The 17979-nt window shown below is 35.0% G+C and overlaps 2 protein-coding genes across 3 annotated transcripts in view; both read right to left on the bottom strand.

The window, feature by feature from the left end:
• The window catches only part of LOC107664775 (uncharacterized), a 24492-nt gene extending 12709 nt beyond the window's left edge, over positions 1-11783 (bottom strand). Inside the window, exon 1 of the mRNA XM_016455432.1 lies at positions 11618-11783. Within this exon, the coding sequence (XP_016310918.1) occupies positions 11618-11657 (40 nt within the window). The 5' untranslated portion in view covers positions 11658-11783. The remainder of the gene's footprint in view (positions 1-11617) is intronic.
• Positions 11767-17979, bottom strand: part of htr4 (5-hydroxytryptamine receptor 4) — a 106520-nt gene continuing 100307 nt past the window's right edge. The window contains exon 7 of one of the 2 annotated variants that reach the window (XM_016455434.1): positions 11767-11874. In XM_016455434.1, the coding sequence (XP_016310920.1) occupies positions 11787-11874 (88 nt within the window). In that variant the 3' untranslated portion in view covers positions 11767-11786. The remainder of the gene's footprint in view (positions 11875-17979) is intronic. The other variant, XM_016455435.1, reaches the window with a different exon arrangement.

The following is a 17979-nucleotide window of genomic DNA, read 5'->3' as shown; positions in this document are numbered from 1 at the left end:
ATATTTTAAAGTATATTAAAATAGAAACCATTATTTTATATTGTAATAACATTTTGCAAGATTACTGTTTGTTTCTGTATTTTTGATCAAATAAATGCAGCCTTGCTTGCTTGCTACATTTTGCTTTTTTGAAATGATATTTCAATGTAATAATCATGCAGCTGGAATGGCCTTTTATTGAACTGTAAGTCATCATGTGAAGTGAACCAGCAGAGGGCAGAACAACACTTCATATTGCAGCCATCAGAAGATTGCAGCAGTTTAAAAGTCACTCCAGCCGGTTTGGTTACTTATTGAGAATATTTTTTTAATTGGTCAAGAGATATACAGCTCTCACATTAATTAATTAATTCATTAATTCATTCACTCACTCACTCACTCACTCACTCACTCACTCACTCACTCACTCACTCACTCACTCACTCACTCACTCACTCACTCACTCACTCACTCATTCACTCACTCACTCACTCACTCACTCACTCACTCACTCACTCACTCACTCAAGCGGCTTCATGATGTGCATCCTGGGATGCTTTAAAATCATATTGAAACATTATAAGAATTTATTCAAGCAAAAGTGTTTCAAGCTCATCATGAGAAACATTCATTCAGTCAGGTGTGTTCAGACTTTTGTCTGGTCGTGTAGGAGCTCCTCAGACTGCAGAAGGCTACATAAAACATCTAAAGGTAAGATTAATTTGGAAGGGTGTAGGTTTGATTTTGGCGGGAGTGGGGACATAACAGCAGGCAACAGACATCTAATTACATGTTTGATCAAAATTATTGCTAAGGACAATTTAATAATCACTGGGTAGTCACAAACTCCATACACCCATAACAAGTGATGTCCAACTTTGGAAACTATAGTTCTCTCCTTAAATATGGTCAAGCAACAGATCATCTGAGTAAAGAAATAATAATAATAAAAAATACTTAAAAATTCACAAAAAGCTTATGGATGTAATTATATATATTTGGTCACTCTTCTGAGGAAGATGGCATTCACTTGTTTGCACAGAGAAAATTGGGTCAGATTTTTGAATGTTTATCTAATCTCATTTTGTAAGTGACTTGTCTTTCTGTTTTAAAGATGTTTTCATTGGATTGTCTGACTACTCAGAAGAGACTAGGAAAATAACACTTAAGCTAAATTTCACATACTGTTCATAAACAAAAATCTGTCTCTAAACCTCTCTTTTCTTTATTCAAAGTTGATCTAGACAAGCTCTGTTAATCCTAAAGCAGTCAAAACTGCCTCTCCATATTCATCCTGTGTCCTCTTAAGGTGTAAATTTATTACTTTTTTGTTTTGTTAACCTGCAACACATCCCTTAGGAAAATTAACTATGGGTTTACGGCAAAAAAAATAAAAATAAAAAATAAAAAACATTACTATAGCATAGTTAAACCACGGTAACCACTTGCAGTTTAACCATTTGTAAACAAAAAAATGGTTACTACACTTTTACAATATTTTTTCTTAAGGGATTTGTATTTGTGTATAATTTAGCTTTTTTCTTTGTTTTGTTTTTATAATTGCACTGTGGTTTGATGTTTTGTACCGTTTAATAAGAAAAATAAATCAGAAAAAATCCGAAGTTCCGATCTGAATCAAAAGATTCACGAACCATCATTTCAGATCAACAGTCATTACATACACATAGGCTATATTTAATTGTTTGATTAAAATTATTGCTAGGGACAATGTAGTGGTTGCTGGATATCAGCACCTTTGTGGAGAAAAGCAGATAAAGAGTGCCAAAGAGCCTATCCTTCATCCTGCTTCTTTCTGTAAATCTGGGACATACACCATCTCTCTGCCTCCTTTATAAATTATTTTTGTGCATGTTTATCTGATTGCATATTATTCACATAGATCATCTCCATTCATTCATTAAACATTATTTCTGATTGTGCCGCAAAGATCCGTCTCCCAGGAGTTCATCTCGCATTTCCATTTCAATGCACTGTCAACTTTAAGTTATTTATACCGACTGTGATTATTGACTTACTCTCAACTTGCTTTCAGAATGAATGAATAAATAAATGAACAAACCAATGATTAAAATATTTGTTTAAAATATAACAACATTACGCTTATAATAATGTAAATATCTATTTAATGCAATAATATAAATATAGGCCTACCCATTCTATTATGGATATTTTTATGCAAGTTTACATACACTCTAAAAAATGCTGGGTTAAATACAACCCAGTGCTGGGTAAAATATGGACAAACCCAGAAATTGGGTTGTTTTGACCCAGCGGTTGGGTTACTACCCAGAAGGTTGGGTTAGAGTTTAACCAAAGTTTATGTTTAACCATAAACATTTAACCGCTGGGTCAAAACAACCCAATTTCTGGGTTTGTCCATATTTCACCCAGCACTGGGTTGTATTTAACCCAGCATTTATTTATTTATTTTTTTTACAGTTTTTGACTCTAATTTGCAAATGACATGCACTTAGCACATACTTATGTTGTGCTGAATGCATTTATGTTGTGCACTCAGCACAACATAACAGGTATAATAGCATTGCAATATCTTATGCAATTTATAACTTCACATTATATGAAGTTATATACTGCATAAATTTTACATTCCCCCAAAAAGGAAGTGACAACCTTTATGCAAAGAACATATATTTCCATATATTAACAGTGTATTAAATTCTTGAATGTATATTGAAAATATAAAGAATAATATATTGTGTTAATATATTACAATATACTGAATAATACATAAGGAAACACTGTTTTTCATATTTTGAAAAATGGTGACAATATTTCTACTTATATATTTTATGTAATTTTATATTTATACACTTCATAATATGATGTACATGTGATAAAATATGGTACTGTGTGTGCATTAATATATTTGAACATATGTACTATATTCATTCACATTTATATGGGAACTTGTATATGCAAAATATGTACACAATTATGAGGAAAATATTGTAATATTCATCCATATTTCTCTTGTGTTGTGCGAGAGTCAATGTAATGGAAAGGGTGACCTCTGGTGGTGAATAAACGGAAGTCCATGGACCGAATTCGTGACAGAAATAAAATGTCTGAATATGTTTTCAGCATCATGTAAACTAATATTCATCCATATTTCTCTCTGTGTGTGTGAAATCTTATGTTACCATGACTTTAACAAGACATTAAATTGTCCAAAAACTGCAAACAAATAAACAAAATAAATAAATAAATACAAATACATAAAGTGAAATTGTAACGGGGCTGACGAATGGTACTGTGTGTGCATTAATATATTTGAACATATGTACTATATTCATTCACATTTATATGGGAACTTGTATATGCAAAATATGTACACAATTATGAGGAAAATATTGTAATATTCATCCATATTTCTCTCTGTGTGTGTGAAATCTTATGTTACCATGACTTTAACAAGACATTCAATTGTCCAAAAACTGCAAAAAAATAAACAAAATAAATAAATAAATACAAATACATAAAGTGAAATAAAATGTCTGAATATGTTTTCAGCATCATGTAAATCCATGCATTAACTCATGAAATAGAAATGAATCAATTGGGTGTTTAAAAAAATGTTGCATGTAAAAAGTGCATATTTGCATAATTTCCAGTATTTTCTCATATATTTTTGTTTTAGAGAAACCCCTGTCCTGCCTGAACAATGACTCATCAGTATGGGCTTCTCCGTGACAATTCTTAAATTCTTAGATCTGTTCCATCCAGTCTTGAACATTTGATTTCATCCTGCTTTGATGTGTATTACCCAGCATCCTTCAGGCCTCATCCACTGTAAGTCACTTGATTCTCACTCATGTAAAATCAATTCAATAACTAAATACTGTGTATTATGTTCGTAATCAGCGTGAGAAAATCTTTAAAAGCCACTTCCCAGGAAAAACTGATGGATTACATACCACATTTCAGACATATTTTGAGATAACTGCGGGTACATTCAGAAGCTTTTTCACTTTTTCTTTCCCCAATCATTCTCAATACAGATGCTTCCACACACGTTTAAGATGTTCACTTGTTTGTGACCAGTTTTCCCCACACCGAAAGTGTGCCGAGTGAACTGATGTTATTCCAGTCACCGATGTGGCCTTGGCCGACAGAAAAGAAAAGCACTATCTGATGCATCAAACAGCAGCCCCATAAAAAGACAAAAGCGAGATATGAAGAAAAACTGCTGTGTGTCACAGACTCTGAAAGCTTTTCAAGCTCAGGTCAAAGTTATAAACCTTTGAGAGGATAACAACCGCCAATTCAGTTTCCATTGCCTTCCTGGAAAAATACCACATTTATTCAGAAAGCACTGAACAGAGGACGATATCTCAAACAATACTCACACGACAAGTCTTCTAAGTCCATCCGACTCATTATGAGTCCAGAACAAAGGGCAAACGGCATGCGCTTTGTCTAAAACGAGGCTAACAGCTTGACATGCCCTTGTAAATCATCTCATTACAGGCTTTCTCCGCACACCTCCATCTACCTCCAGTGACTCAACTCTTCAGTCAGCGCTTGACGTCAGAGTTAAGACTCGGGCTTAAGGCCTAAATTCTCCCCACATTTAAAGGTTAGATTCATTATTAGCATCCCATGAGGGACATGAAAGCTTCAAATATGCAAAAAGGCCAACGCGAATGAGCAGAGGTCCCACAAGCACATTAAGAGAGGGGAAAATAAGCAAAACAACCTCATCGCTAAGTTGCATTAAAAATGAAAGAGCTGCAAAGCAAACGGAGAGAGCTTCACACGGAATTGCTAGCCTGTGTGTTCGAGTGCTAATTGCTATGTTCGATTTCCCGCTCCGCTCAGACTCTCAGACTTTGATTAAGCAAGAGCTCACCAATCACAAAGGCCATTATCACACTTGACATTTGAGTTGTGTAAATGAAGCATTTTGAGAATTTCCCCTAAAAAAACGCCAAAGTCTGTTTTCCAGGGCTGATGAGGGAGCACTTAACTCAGCAAGTCACTCCAAAATGCAATCAGGGGAAAAAGACATTCCTCAGCCCTTCAGAGAACGCCTCCTGTGATCAGCCACAATGGGCTCTCGGGTCACTCGGATTTAGTGATAATAGCCAGAGTGATGTTTTTAAGACCTGTCAGAGTCTGAGAAAAACAGTCCGTTCTGCAATTCAGAAAGAAACTTTCCATCCTATTCAAACCTGACAGCACACCGACTTGGAGACGTTGACGCACGCGCTCGAAAATATCAATAGATGCCATAATGTCAAGGTGAAAGTTCAGGGAATGCGACTCAGGAGGTTATTGGGAGAGCTTTTAAAGCAGTTTATGGTCCATCAAATTGGTAAAGGGAAATGAGCTCTGGCACTGGCAAAGGTGAGCGCGGAGCTGCACGCTCTGCTGGGAGTCTGAACCTCATTACTGCAGGGCTCCCTGCCAGTCTGCTGTTTTTCACATTGATGAATAATTAAGTGCTGGGCTTCCTTCTCTCAACAAGAGAAAAGGTACATAAGTGGAGAATGTAAACATCTGAAAATACAGTAAGTCATAGATGATGGATGGACAGAAAGAGTGAGGATGTTATAGAGAGAAATGAAAGGATGTAGATGCATGAATACGAGAATGAGTTCAAATGCTTGGAATAACATACTACTTTTTGACACTTGAAACTATTATATATTTTTTGCATTATGATATAACAGATTAGCATGGAATTTTGCATGAACAAAAAAGTTAGGTTTTAAATATGCTTGGAATAACATACTACTTTTTGACACTTGAAACTATTATACATTTTTTGCATTATGATATAACAGATTAGCATGGAATTTTGCATGAACAAAAAAGTTAGGTTTTAAATAAAAAGTATTTGTAGTTGTCAGAAAGATCACCAAGGCTGTTTTTATTATATCAAAACACAGTAATATAGGGAAACATATTTACAATATAACTGTTTTCTATTGTAATATGTTTTAAAATGTAATTTATTTCTGTGATGCAAAGCTGAATTTTCAGCATCATTACTCCAGTCTTCAGTGTCACATGATTCTTCAGAAATCATTCTAATATGCTGATTTGCTGCTCAAGAAACATTATTATTATTATAAATGTTGTAAACAGTGGAAACCCTGATGCATTTTTTTTTCAAGATTCTTTGCAGAAATCGAAATAATTTATTTGAAATATTTTTGAAACATTGTAAAATGCTTACTGTTACATTTGATCAATCTAATGTGTCCTTGCTTAATACGTTCTTTTTTAAATAAGGTGTAAACAGTATGTTTGTGTGTATATTACAATATATTGAATGATACATTAGAAATTGCTGCTTTTCATATTTTGAAAAATGTGACAATATTTCTACTTATATATATTGAAGTATGTAATTTTATACTTAATACACTTCATAATATATATATATATATATATATATATATGTAATATGGTACTGCATGTATCAATGTATTTGAACATATGTACTATGTATTCACATTTATATAGGAACTTATATATGCAATATATGTACACAATTATGAGGAAAATATATATTGTAATATACATCCATATTTCTGTATGTGTGTGTAAAATCGTATGTAACCTTGACTTACCATGACTTTAACAAGACATCCAATTGTCCAAAAATTCGAAAATATTTCATATTTGTTTTTAGTAAATGCTTTTTCTTATATACCATCACACATTTTTTCATTTTTCATCACACAACTGCAAAAAGTTTCTGAATATGTTTTCAGCATTATGCAAACCCGTGCATTAACTCATGAAAGAGAAATGAATTAATTGGGTGCATGTAAAAGTTATATATATATATATATATATATATAAACTTCATAAAGTATATACAGTACTTACTATTTTCTTATTATACTTACTATTTTTTCTATATCATTGGCAGTACAGTCCACAGTGAAACCAGAATTACATTCTGAACATGGCTATTGTCTTTAATTAAAGAACAAATGTATTGCGTTAACAGCTGTTTCTAATCAGCGTCATATAAAAAATTCCAGTTCACAAATTTCTATTTAGTCTACTGTGGAAAACAAGACGTTTCCCCTTTGAGTGGATCATATCTGTCAACAATATCTGTCAACATCTGCAAAAGAAAACATGGCCATGTGGAGAAGAGTTTTACTCGTCTCATAATCACTGTCAGATTTCACAAATGTATCCAAAAATATCATTCTGCTTCATGATGATCTGTCTATATCATCTGTCCTTTAAACAGAATATACAAGGATTAATTTTGATTGATAGTGTTAGTGTGCAAATCTGGCATGCCATTTTGATAAAACACAAAACACATAAGGATTAATAACATCTCGTAGTCTTTAATTATTATTTTTTTTAGAGCTGTCACATAGCAACAGAAAAAGTAATACACACAGCTCCCTGAAAGAGAAGCCTTACATGAAAATATCAATCTTAATCCACCAAAATAAATACTGAGTTTACAAAAGTTCTACAACTTGTTGGGAGATTTACAACACATTCATGCTTAGAACTTCTGCCTTCAGGGCCTCGAGGTGTTTGAACACGCTTCATATGTAAGGTTTCATCATTTCGCATGAAATCCTGACGGTAATGACTACCCTGAAGGTCCATGAAGGTTCGGGGAGAGTTATTTCTGACGCAAATCTTTTCCAAGCAATAACTCAGGGCTCATGTAGGAGTGTTTTTGCTTCTGTCATGGCTATGGAGTATATTGGCATTCCCACAAATCCTTCCTTCCACATCCTTTGGCGCTCAAAACAGCATGCATTTCTTGTTTCCTAAGCATCAACCATTGCAAAATCTCCATCTTTAAACAACATAATGACATCCAAAGAACACAGATAGGAAATTGTGCAAGTTGTTGGACCGACAAAACCGCTTACTGTTAAATAACGGCAAAGTACCTCGGAATTAAAAGGTGCTACGTAATTCAAATTGTACAAATGAAAACCGAAGATCGATAATTTGGACGTTATAACTCATCAGAGCCCTGCGGGTGGCTGGTTTGCCTTTGATTGTACATTACAACCTCTTAAAAGGAAACATTTTCGACCACTACCAGCATGAACTTGCACGGTTTCACAATGCTCTGTACATCCGTAAGATAGCTGTGAAGGCACGACCATGTACATGTTTGATTGTAAAAAAACAAGTAGCCTGGCATACAGCTTATCTGGACATTGCTTCCAATGACACGCTAGATTCATGGTCAGCGTTCGCGGATACACCAGACTGGAAGAAGAAACGCGTTCGACTAAAGCATTTAAAGGAACACATAGACCACTATCAAATAGTTTGCATAAAAATATATTCCTATGTACAATAAAATCAAACTAAGCTCTACCTTTAGAAATTAAATATCGGTTGATAAAAACATGAGAAGATGAGAAAAGAAAGCTAATGTGGGCATTCCCTGGAGCTAGGTAATGTATAGCTAGCTCTGTTCGTATTGGAACTAATAAAGCCATAATAGACTCTTCCACTGGTTGATCAAATCTTAGAAATGATTACATTTATCAAAACTGATCACGAGAGTCAAATTCATTCATCAACTTTCACATTCCTCCAATATTAAGTTTGGTCTGCGATAACATATTCGTGACCAAACCTATTTTTCTGATGGCTGACACATGAAACGTAGTTATTTAAAAATATTTACATCTCTAAGATCAATTCAAACAATTGCTGTTCCCGAAGGTAATTGATTTGAGGCAGACGGGCAAGTGCTGGAATGAGGGATGGAGATTGTTCTGGGTCAGTTCTGCTATATCCAGGCTCTCTGAGGAGCATGTTTATTGGGGTCCTCAGCTCTGGAAGCGAGCTTTATTATGGCACATTACTGCTTTGAGAGGTTTTAGTTAGAAATGTCAAGGAACAAAAATTCATCTGCACGGTTTTTCCATTAAATTGGTTTTCTCAAGACAAACTCCTGCAGCAGCTGTATTTCCTCTCCTCATAACTAGGAATCATTCGCATGACATATTCTTAAAGGAACACTTCACCCAGAAATAAAAATTCTGTCATTATTTACTCGCCCTCAGGTTGTTCCAAACCCATATGGACTTGATTTCTTTTATGGAAAATGGTAAAAGAATATCGCAATGCAACAAAATTTTGTTTCATTTAATTTTTGTTATGGTTCTTCTGTAATTCTGCGGTGCTAAGTATTACTGTACTATTTATTTTCACGTAGCATCAATATTTTGGTAAATATTTAGGTCAGGTAAATTGTAGAACTTCTTTCATTATTATGGAACATTGGTTTAGTACAGATACGTTTTTTTTTACTAATTTTGCATGTTTTGATTGATGATTTTGCAAGGAAGGGAACATTCTAGAAGTTTCTGTAACATTCTGTAATATTCTAGTGCTTTCTGGAACATTTCAGAACATTGCGGAACTAGTCATAAAAGACAGAAATCATTCAACTGTTTATTTTAAACTTGTTAGCTCAGTATTATATAGCATGTCATTTTTACGCACGAGTAATAACAGATTAGCTTGTATAAGTTGTCCACACACACACACACACACACACACACACACACACACAAATGTTTCATGGTGTATTTCCTGCTATTTTCATTACAATATTTTGGTAAAAGTTTTTAGGCAAAAAGCTCCATTGTCAACAGTGTAGAAATGTACGAAGCACAGCTCACACAGAAGTCATTTTCAAACCAAGCAGATGGTTGGTCAATGTGGCAAATTTGCTTAACCAACTTGAACCCAATGTGAAATCTGCATGGTAAATCTATCACCTTTATGTGAAATTCTCAATTGTGTGGATTCGTATTGAAATGACTGGTTTTCGCCTGCAAAAATTCACTGCAAAATTCACTATTTTGAATATAAATGGCATTTTGTTTCACAGAAGCTGACACGGTTTGAAATAACACGAGGGTGAATAAATAGTAAATTGCCATTATTGGATGAACTATGCCTTTAAGAACTTTTGCAAGAACAACTTAAGGTAATTTCTTTTTAAACATTTCAGTCTTGCAGTAACCGATGGTCATCTTCAGTAAGGCTAAAACATTTTAAGACGGTATCTGGGAGAACTGGTTGCTGTCAGCAGAGGTTTTGTTTGGAGTGGCCTGACACATTCTCAGTCAGCAGGCATCATGTAGTTTTAGCGCTCTCAGAAAAACACTGCGCTGTTTATGCCAGTGAATCACGGCAGAGGAGAACCTCGCAGCGGAAACCGTCGTGCAAATGGATGCATTTAGTGATGCATGTGAAGCGCAGAGCTGACCTGACTGAGAACGGTCACCTGTGGGTCTGTGTATTCAGAGAGGTTTACAAGAAGCCAAATTACATCAACCAGTCTGCGAGTAGTACATTTCATTCCCCAAAGAACTTCTGAAGTCTTATACTACATAAATGAGATTTCAGTTCACAGCAAGAAAATGGAGATTTTATGGTTTCCTCGAGCCAGATTTCATGGCTAGAAGAAAACAAAAGTTAATCTCCTGTCAAAAATCCTTTGTATAAGGATGATCCATTTAAGAAGTCTAAAAAGCAGTGTTTTTATTAAATCATTTTGAAGAATCTTGGGGCATATTTTTATGGAAGCCTGTTTCCGACACATCAGATATAAACTCCCAATTGCATGTTATGAAGTCAAAATTGCAAGATATAAACGTGCAATCCTGAGAAATGAAGTCAGAAATGTGAGATATGAACTCGCAATTCTGACTTTTTTCTCAGAATTGCGTGATATAAACTGCAAGTAGATAAATCTGCAAGTTTGTATCTAGCAGTTTTGACTTCTTTTCTCAGAATTGTGAGATATAAATTCACAATTATAAAGTCCAATTCTGAGGTGGAAAAAACTTATATTTTCTTACAGGTACAAGTTTCTGTACAAATCTCGCAATTCTGACTTAATAACTTGCAAATGAATTGCGAGATACAGAGTTGCAATTATGAAAAAAAGTCACAATTTCAAGTTTATATCTTGCAATTCTTATTTTTTTTTAACAATTGGGAGTTTATATCTTGTAATTCTAACTTTATTTCTCAGAATTGCGTCTTTATTTCTTAGACTTCTGAGTTTCTATCATGCAATTCTAATTTTAGAACTCGCAAAATACTGAGAAAAAATTCAGAACTGTGAGAAAAAAAAAGTCAGAATTGTGAGATAAAAAGTTTCAATTAGCTTTTTTAATTCAGTGGCGGAAACAGGCTTCCAAATACTTTTGAAATAGACCTGTTGTTTTTAACATTTTACATTTCAATTCATGTGACAATCCTATATTAGAACTGTATTTGAGAATTCATTAATGGAACAATTAAAAAATAGAAATTCGAGAAATCGCTCAGCAATGCTCCCAGCTCTAACTCTTAATACTGTGGTGTGAATTTATTTTTTCCTTTATAGAATAAAAATAAATCTTTCTTTAGCTGTTCAGCACCTGTGCCGTAGCTTTCAGGAAGTGCTATCCTGACTCTAGAGCTAATAAAAGCCTCTCTGGATAAAGCTTGAACGACGTGTTTTTGGTTTGGAAATAGTATTCCCAGGGGAACCAAAAAGGAAACAAACACATTGGGAAAACCCTTACCAACATTCTTTTGCAATGGAAATTCGTATCCTAAAATACAGACCAGATACCTTTGGCAACATTGTTCTTTCCCTCATTGTTCAGCAGCATTTTGAGCAAACAGTTCAGTGCAGCTCCCTGTACTCGACTCCTGAAGGGCTCTGGTCGGGTCTGAGCTGCAGGCAGGGCGGTGAGAAATGGCACCTTCCAGTCATGCTCCTCATTAGAGGCTGGCCTGTGTCAGAAACATGACTCCTGGGACTCTGTGTCGTTCTGTATTGACAGTTTCTCCTGTTCAGTGTGGTTTCCATTGTGAAGAGCTGAATACCTGGAAGGACAAAAAAAAAACCAGGACACCATTTTAATCACACTGTCACAATCTCATATTCATATCTCTACAAGCTTTTAGATGAATGCTCAAGCAATATGAATTATCATATAAACCATACAGTGCTGAAACATTTGGTTGACCAAAACCCTCCAACACTGAGAATATTAAGAGCACTTCTGATGATACATATATTTTTTTTTTTAGCAATTGCACAATATTTACAGCACCCAATACTGTGAGTGGCAAAAACAGCACAGGTTTAAATATCAAAATTGATGTCATCTTTATGGCAGCATGTTATGTTAAAAACTGACAAAATGATCTTTTAGTAGATTTAGCTTGTCTTCATTTGCATTTCATTTATTTAAAAAAAAAGCACTTTCAACCTACACAGCAGATCCAAAGTGCTGTACATAAAACAATACACATAATACACAACAAAACATGCCAAATAACCATGAGAAAACAAATCAGTCTTGATTCTAAACAACCTTGTAAAAATACTAATGACTCATCGTGCACTCACTCTTTTTGTCTAATCGAACACTTTCTAGAATAAATGACTAGTGATGTAGATTTGTTTTAAAAAAAATAATTTAAAAAAATCCATTTAAAAACTCATATTCCGGTAGATAAAACAGTAAAGCGCGGTGCTAGCAATACAAAGGGTAGATTCCCAGGGAATGTAACAACTGATAAAATGTATACCGTAAATGTAAGTCACTTCAGATAAAAGTGCCAGGCAGATGCATTAAAATGCATGAACAGTAGAGTAACTGAGATAAAGCATTTTGTCCAGGCCCAACTTCCTGCTTTAACAGGAAACAAAACTGCTCGTCAAGCCATTTCATGTAAAACACACTTTTACAGATATCTACATTCAGCATAGAAATCCTATGGAAATCCCAACCTCTTCTGGATTTCACCATCTTCAAAGAAATCGTAACCTTATGAAATGGTTTGAAACTAGCCAGAAAAAAAACCTGCACATACATTTGAGCATCTAGACAGAACTACAGTACAGCACGTCTCTTGCTTTGTTAAAGTACTGAAGCAGAACACATTGCCCTGCGATTGCTTCTTTTCCTTTGTATCCACACCAGCCATGAATCTCCTTTTCTTCCAGGCCAAAAAAAAAAAAATCATTACAATCTCGATTCATAAACAAGCAAACTAAAGGCAATTCCTGCAGAGCAATTGGGCATGAAAACAGAGCCTGAAGACTGATGGGAGAGACAGCAGTGCCACAGGGTTTGGTTTAACCCCTAGGAAGTATTTCAGGAAGTAGTGATGTTTTTTTGCCTTCACTGAGATTATACAGAAACACAATCCTGCAGAGCAATTGGGCATGAAATTTACCTGAAAAAAAGTGATGATGTTCAATGAACATCAAAAAACGATGTTCCGGGATTTAGAAAGGAAACATGCAACAGGTTTTCAATGAAGCAGAACCCAAAATTGCTGCCACATTGCTGCTTTATAAACTGTCGGCCCTGCACAGCATGAGACATCTGTCAAATTAACATGATCTAGTGCAAACATACTATAGTCCCCAATACACTCCAGTAATAAGGTCTTGATCATGCTGGTACATCCAGTCTAGACATTAGCTGGCTGGATTAGAGGCAGAGCTCATTAATTTACATGAACATGAGCTTTGGGTCACACACACACACGCACGCACGCACGCACGCACGCACGCACGCAAGCACGCACGCACGCACACACACACACTACGGATCAGCTGAGAGTCAGCTGATGCGAGCTTGACTAACGTGACCTGCCAGAACTAATGCTATGCTAGATTTATGTGTGCCGGACATCAGGGAACTGCAGCGCTAGTCACTAAACAGAGCCTGAAGACTGATGGGAGAGACAGCAGTGCTTGTCAGTCATCTCTCCTTATTCTCGACCTGTGATCAGTCAAATCTGACTCCTGCATCTCTTGTTGGATGCAGGGTTGCCAAGTCCACGTTTTGTCCACAGAATTGGGCTACTTTTAAACTGTTGCCATGGGTTGATTTTCACAAGGTTTGAAATATTGCATAAATTACATTTGACTGAAATGCTTGTATTGAAACATTTTGCATTCTACCTATGATAAAACTTTCATGGACTTCTACATTAACTGTTCCCTCCTGGTGGAATGACCTGCCCAGCTCAATCCAAGCAGCTGAGTCCTTAATATTTTCAAGAAACAGCTGAAAACGCATATCTTTCATCTTCATTTGACCCTCTAACTCTAGCTCTCTCTATTCTAATGCTACTTCTAATTTTATCTACTTGTTTTTTTTAATTAAAAAACTTGACCCCCTAACATTTGCACTCTCTATTCTATTTCTATTCTACTTGTTTTATTTATAAAGAAAAGAGCCTCTAACACTAGCATTCTCTATTCTTTCCACTTATTTTCTTTTTATTTGTTATAAATAATGACCTTCTAACACTAGCATTATCTGTTCTTTTTCTGTTCTATTGAATTGTTTTATATTTATTCAAAAATGACCCTCTGACACTAGCTTTCCCTATTCTTTTTCTATTCTTTCTACTCGTTTTCTTTTTACTAATTATAAAAACAAAATAAGCAAACAAAAAAAAAAAAATCTTGCTACGTATACTGTTAGGTGAAGCCCCGCCCAGGAACCCCACCAATCCATCATTTTTGGGGGGAATTTTTATTTACTATATTTTGTAATAAGTATCGGTTCAGGCACCGGAACCGTTTTAAAAGTATAGTTTTGGCACCGGTATCGAAAAAACCCCAAACGATACCCAACCCTAGTTACCACAGGAATATGAAAAATGTTTCTTGAGGAGCAAATCAGCATATTAAATGATTTCTGAAGGATCATGTGACATTGAAGACTGGAGCAATGACGCTGAAAATTCAGCTTTGCATCACAGAAATAAATTACATTTTAATATAAATTCACATAGAAAATGGTTATTTTAAACTGTAATAATATTTCACAATTTAACTGTATTTTTGATCAAACAAATGCAGCCTTGGTGAGCCGAAGAGATATCTTTCAAAAACATTCCCCAAACTTTGGAGCTGTAGTGTATTTAAAAGTGAAAACACTGAATCATCTCTCGTTCCACTCAACTGAACACGAGCAGAAATACTGAACCATTTAAGCAGTTCAAGCAGTTACTGGCATCAACATTTTTTATCTTGATAGCACTTGGTAACTGTTACACTTCTTAACTGTTTTAATTTATTGTAAATCAATGTTTAAATATGTTTCAAATTTTAATTCCTCACTTTTATCGTTGTGATTATTTTTTATGCTTATTTTATTTCCTTTTAAGTAAATCACTTTGAATTACCATTGTGTATGAAATGTGCTGTGAATGATTTCTGAAGATCATGTGACACTGAAGACTGGAGTAATGATGCTGAAAATACAGCTGCGCATCACAGAAATAATTACAGTTTAACAGATATTCACATAGAAAACAGCTGCTTTAAATTCTAATAATATTTCACAATTTAACTGTATTTTTGATCAAACAAATGCAGCCTTGGTGAGCCGAAGAGATATCTTTCAAAAACATTCCCCAAACTTTGGAGCTGTAGTGTATTTAAAAGTGAAAACACTGAATCATCTCTCGTTCCACTCAACTGAACACGAGCAGAAATACTGAACCATTTAAGCAGTTCAAGCAGTTACTGGCATCAACATTTTTTATCTTGATAGCACTTGGTAACTGTTACACTTCTTAACTGTTTTAATTTATTGTAAATCAATGTTTAAATATGTTTCAAATTTTAATTCCTCACTTTTATCGTTGTGATTATTTTTTATGCTTATTTTATTTCCTTTTAAGTAAATCACTTTGAATTACCATTGTGTATGAAATGTGCTGTATAAATAAACCTGGCTTGCCTTGCCTTGCCTTAGTAACTGTTCGAAATGAAAATAAATGCCCATGCCCACAATATATAGATTTTGCTTAGCAAGAACAAAACTAGAGGGAATACTGGTCCCAACTGCCCACTCGAGAGAGAGAGAGAGAGAGAGAGATACAGGCAGAGAGAAGGAGGAGAGAGAGATTGGTTAATTCTCACTTCTATTCCACTGTTTCCTGACATCATTAAAGTCAGAACGCTCTGTTTAGCTGTGCAAGTCACAGTCACACCAATCCATGGCCATCTGGAGTACAGAAAAGCAAAAGTGCAAAGCGTGAAATACTGTAGTAGCGCAGAAATCTGATCCATTATAAGAATTTAATAAAAGTGTCAATAGAACCGACAGAAACAAATGCTACAGCTAATTGCTCAGAGAAGTACTGGATTGACTGCTATAATCAAAACTAAATGACATCTTGTTATTTATAATTTTATTAATTATATTATATTTTATTTTAATATTATTAATATTCCAATTATTGCTTTTTTACGCCTCATTGTGGGGTTTAATGAATGTAATGGACACAATTATCATGAGCAAAAAAAAAATTAAAGTAAATAATGAACTTTTCAATCCTTTCAATGAGGTTTAATGATGGCCTGCCAGAAAGAGCACTGACGTCTCTTTACTGAATGATTTTGTTTGTAGGGATAATTCAATGTTTATGTCTCTGTTTTTGCCTACTTCAGTCAGTCATGTTGTGTCTGGCGCCACACTGAAGGGAGGGTTTTTATTGTTTTGTTTAGGTAAATGATAAGGTCAATTTTCAAATGCTTGTTATTAAAACCAGATACACACACACACACGTTTGTTTTTGTGAATTGTGGGGACATTCCATAGGCGTAATGGTTTTTATACTGTACAAACTGTATGTGCTATTGCCCTACACCAACCCTACACCTAAACCTACCCCTTACAGGGAACTTTGTGCAGTTTTACTTTCTCAAAAAAAACACACACACACACACACACACACACACACACACACACACACACACACACACGTGTGTGTGTGATAGAAAAATTACATTTGGCATCATCATAAGTTACAGTTTCTAATGCTTGTTACTAAAACCGGCATTTTCCAAAGCTGAGTGCATGAGTTTGTGCAGGCAGATGTTGGCACAAAAACCAAGTGACGTGAAAGTTTCATTTGACTGCTGATACAAAAGGTCTTCTTAATAAAAATCCACTTTTGGCAGAATCAAAAGAGCACTGACTAAAATTAATGCTTCCAATAAATAACAGGCCTGTATCTCCACAATACATCATTATAAGCAGAGAGCTGAAAGACAAACTATTCTCCTGTTTAAAACACATACATCTCATGCAGGTGCTGATAACAGAAGACTCATTTAATTGGAGCCCTACAGCCTGTTTATCAAGCTCTCTTATCTGATAAAATGACCTTTCTGCGATGCAGTTTGTGACATGCGCACTATCATTTAAGCAGGAGAGAGGAGGCAATCCAGGAAAATCTCCCCTCGCTGAACTGTTCATGATTAACCAGTAAAGGCAGGGCAAGATAACTTTCTTTGGTGTCTGATAGCATCTGCAATCCCAGGCCACTTCACAGGAAGAGTGGCTAGGCAATCTATTACCAACTTATCTATTCAGACATATTCCAGTTCACGTCAGGTCAGGCAGGGCACTACAAAATGAGTCCAATCTCAGCAGAGCCTGACGCATCGCAGCTCTCGTTCAGTGACAGACTAACAGGCCAAGAGAAACACCACTCACCTGCACTTTTATGACATCTTGACATGAACTGAACATGGAAACATGTTATCATGCCTTCAGCATTTATTTTTGCCATTCAGGTAGTGTAGGGGTCAAGTTTGGGGTCAGTAAGCTTTGTTTGAAAGGAATTAATTCTTTTGTATTCAGAAAAAAATTATATTTAATATTAATAATATATAAAATATTTATAATGTTACAAAATATTTTTATTTTAAATAAATGCTTAAAAAATAAAATGTCAGAAGCCTAAAAAAAGTTTGCATTACAAGAACAATATATATATATATACCTGTATATATATATACCTGTATATATATATATATATAAAATATTAATGACACCAACATTTGAAGTGGTACTGTAATTTTCAAACTCCTTTTATGAATAAATAAGTTTCATACCTTCAAGTAAATATCTATAATATATGTATTTGTATAACCTATATATT

Source organism: Sinocyclocheilus anshuiensis, unplaced genomic scaffold (assembly GCF_001515605.1).
Source record: "Sinocyclocheilus anshuiensis isolate Anshui unplaced genomic scaffold, SAMN03320099.WGS_v1.1 scaffold235, whole genome shotgun sequence".
NCBI classification, from domain to species: domain Eukaryota; kingdom Metazoa; phylum Chordata; class Actinopteri; order Cypriniformes; family Cyprinidae; genus Sinocyclocheilus; species Sinocyclocheilus anshuiensis.
This window is presented reverse-complemented; position numbering and strand designations above follow the sequence as displayed.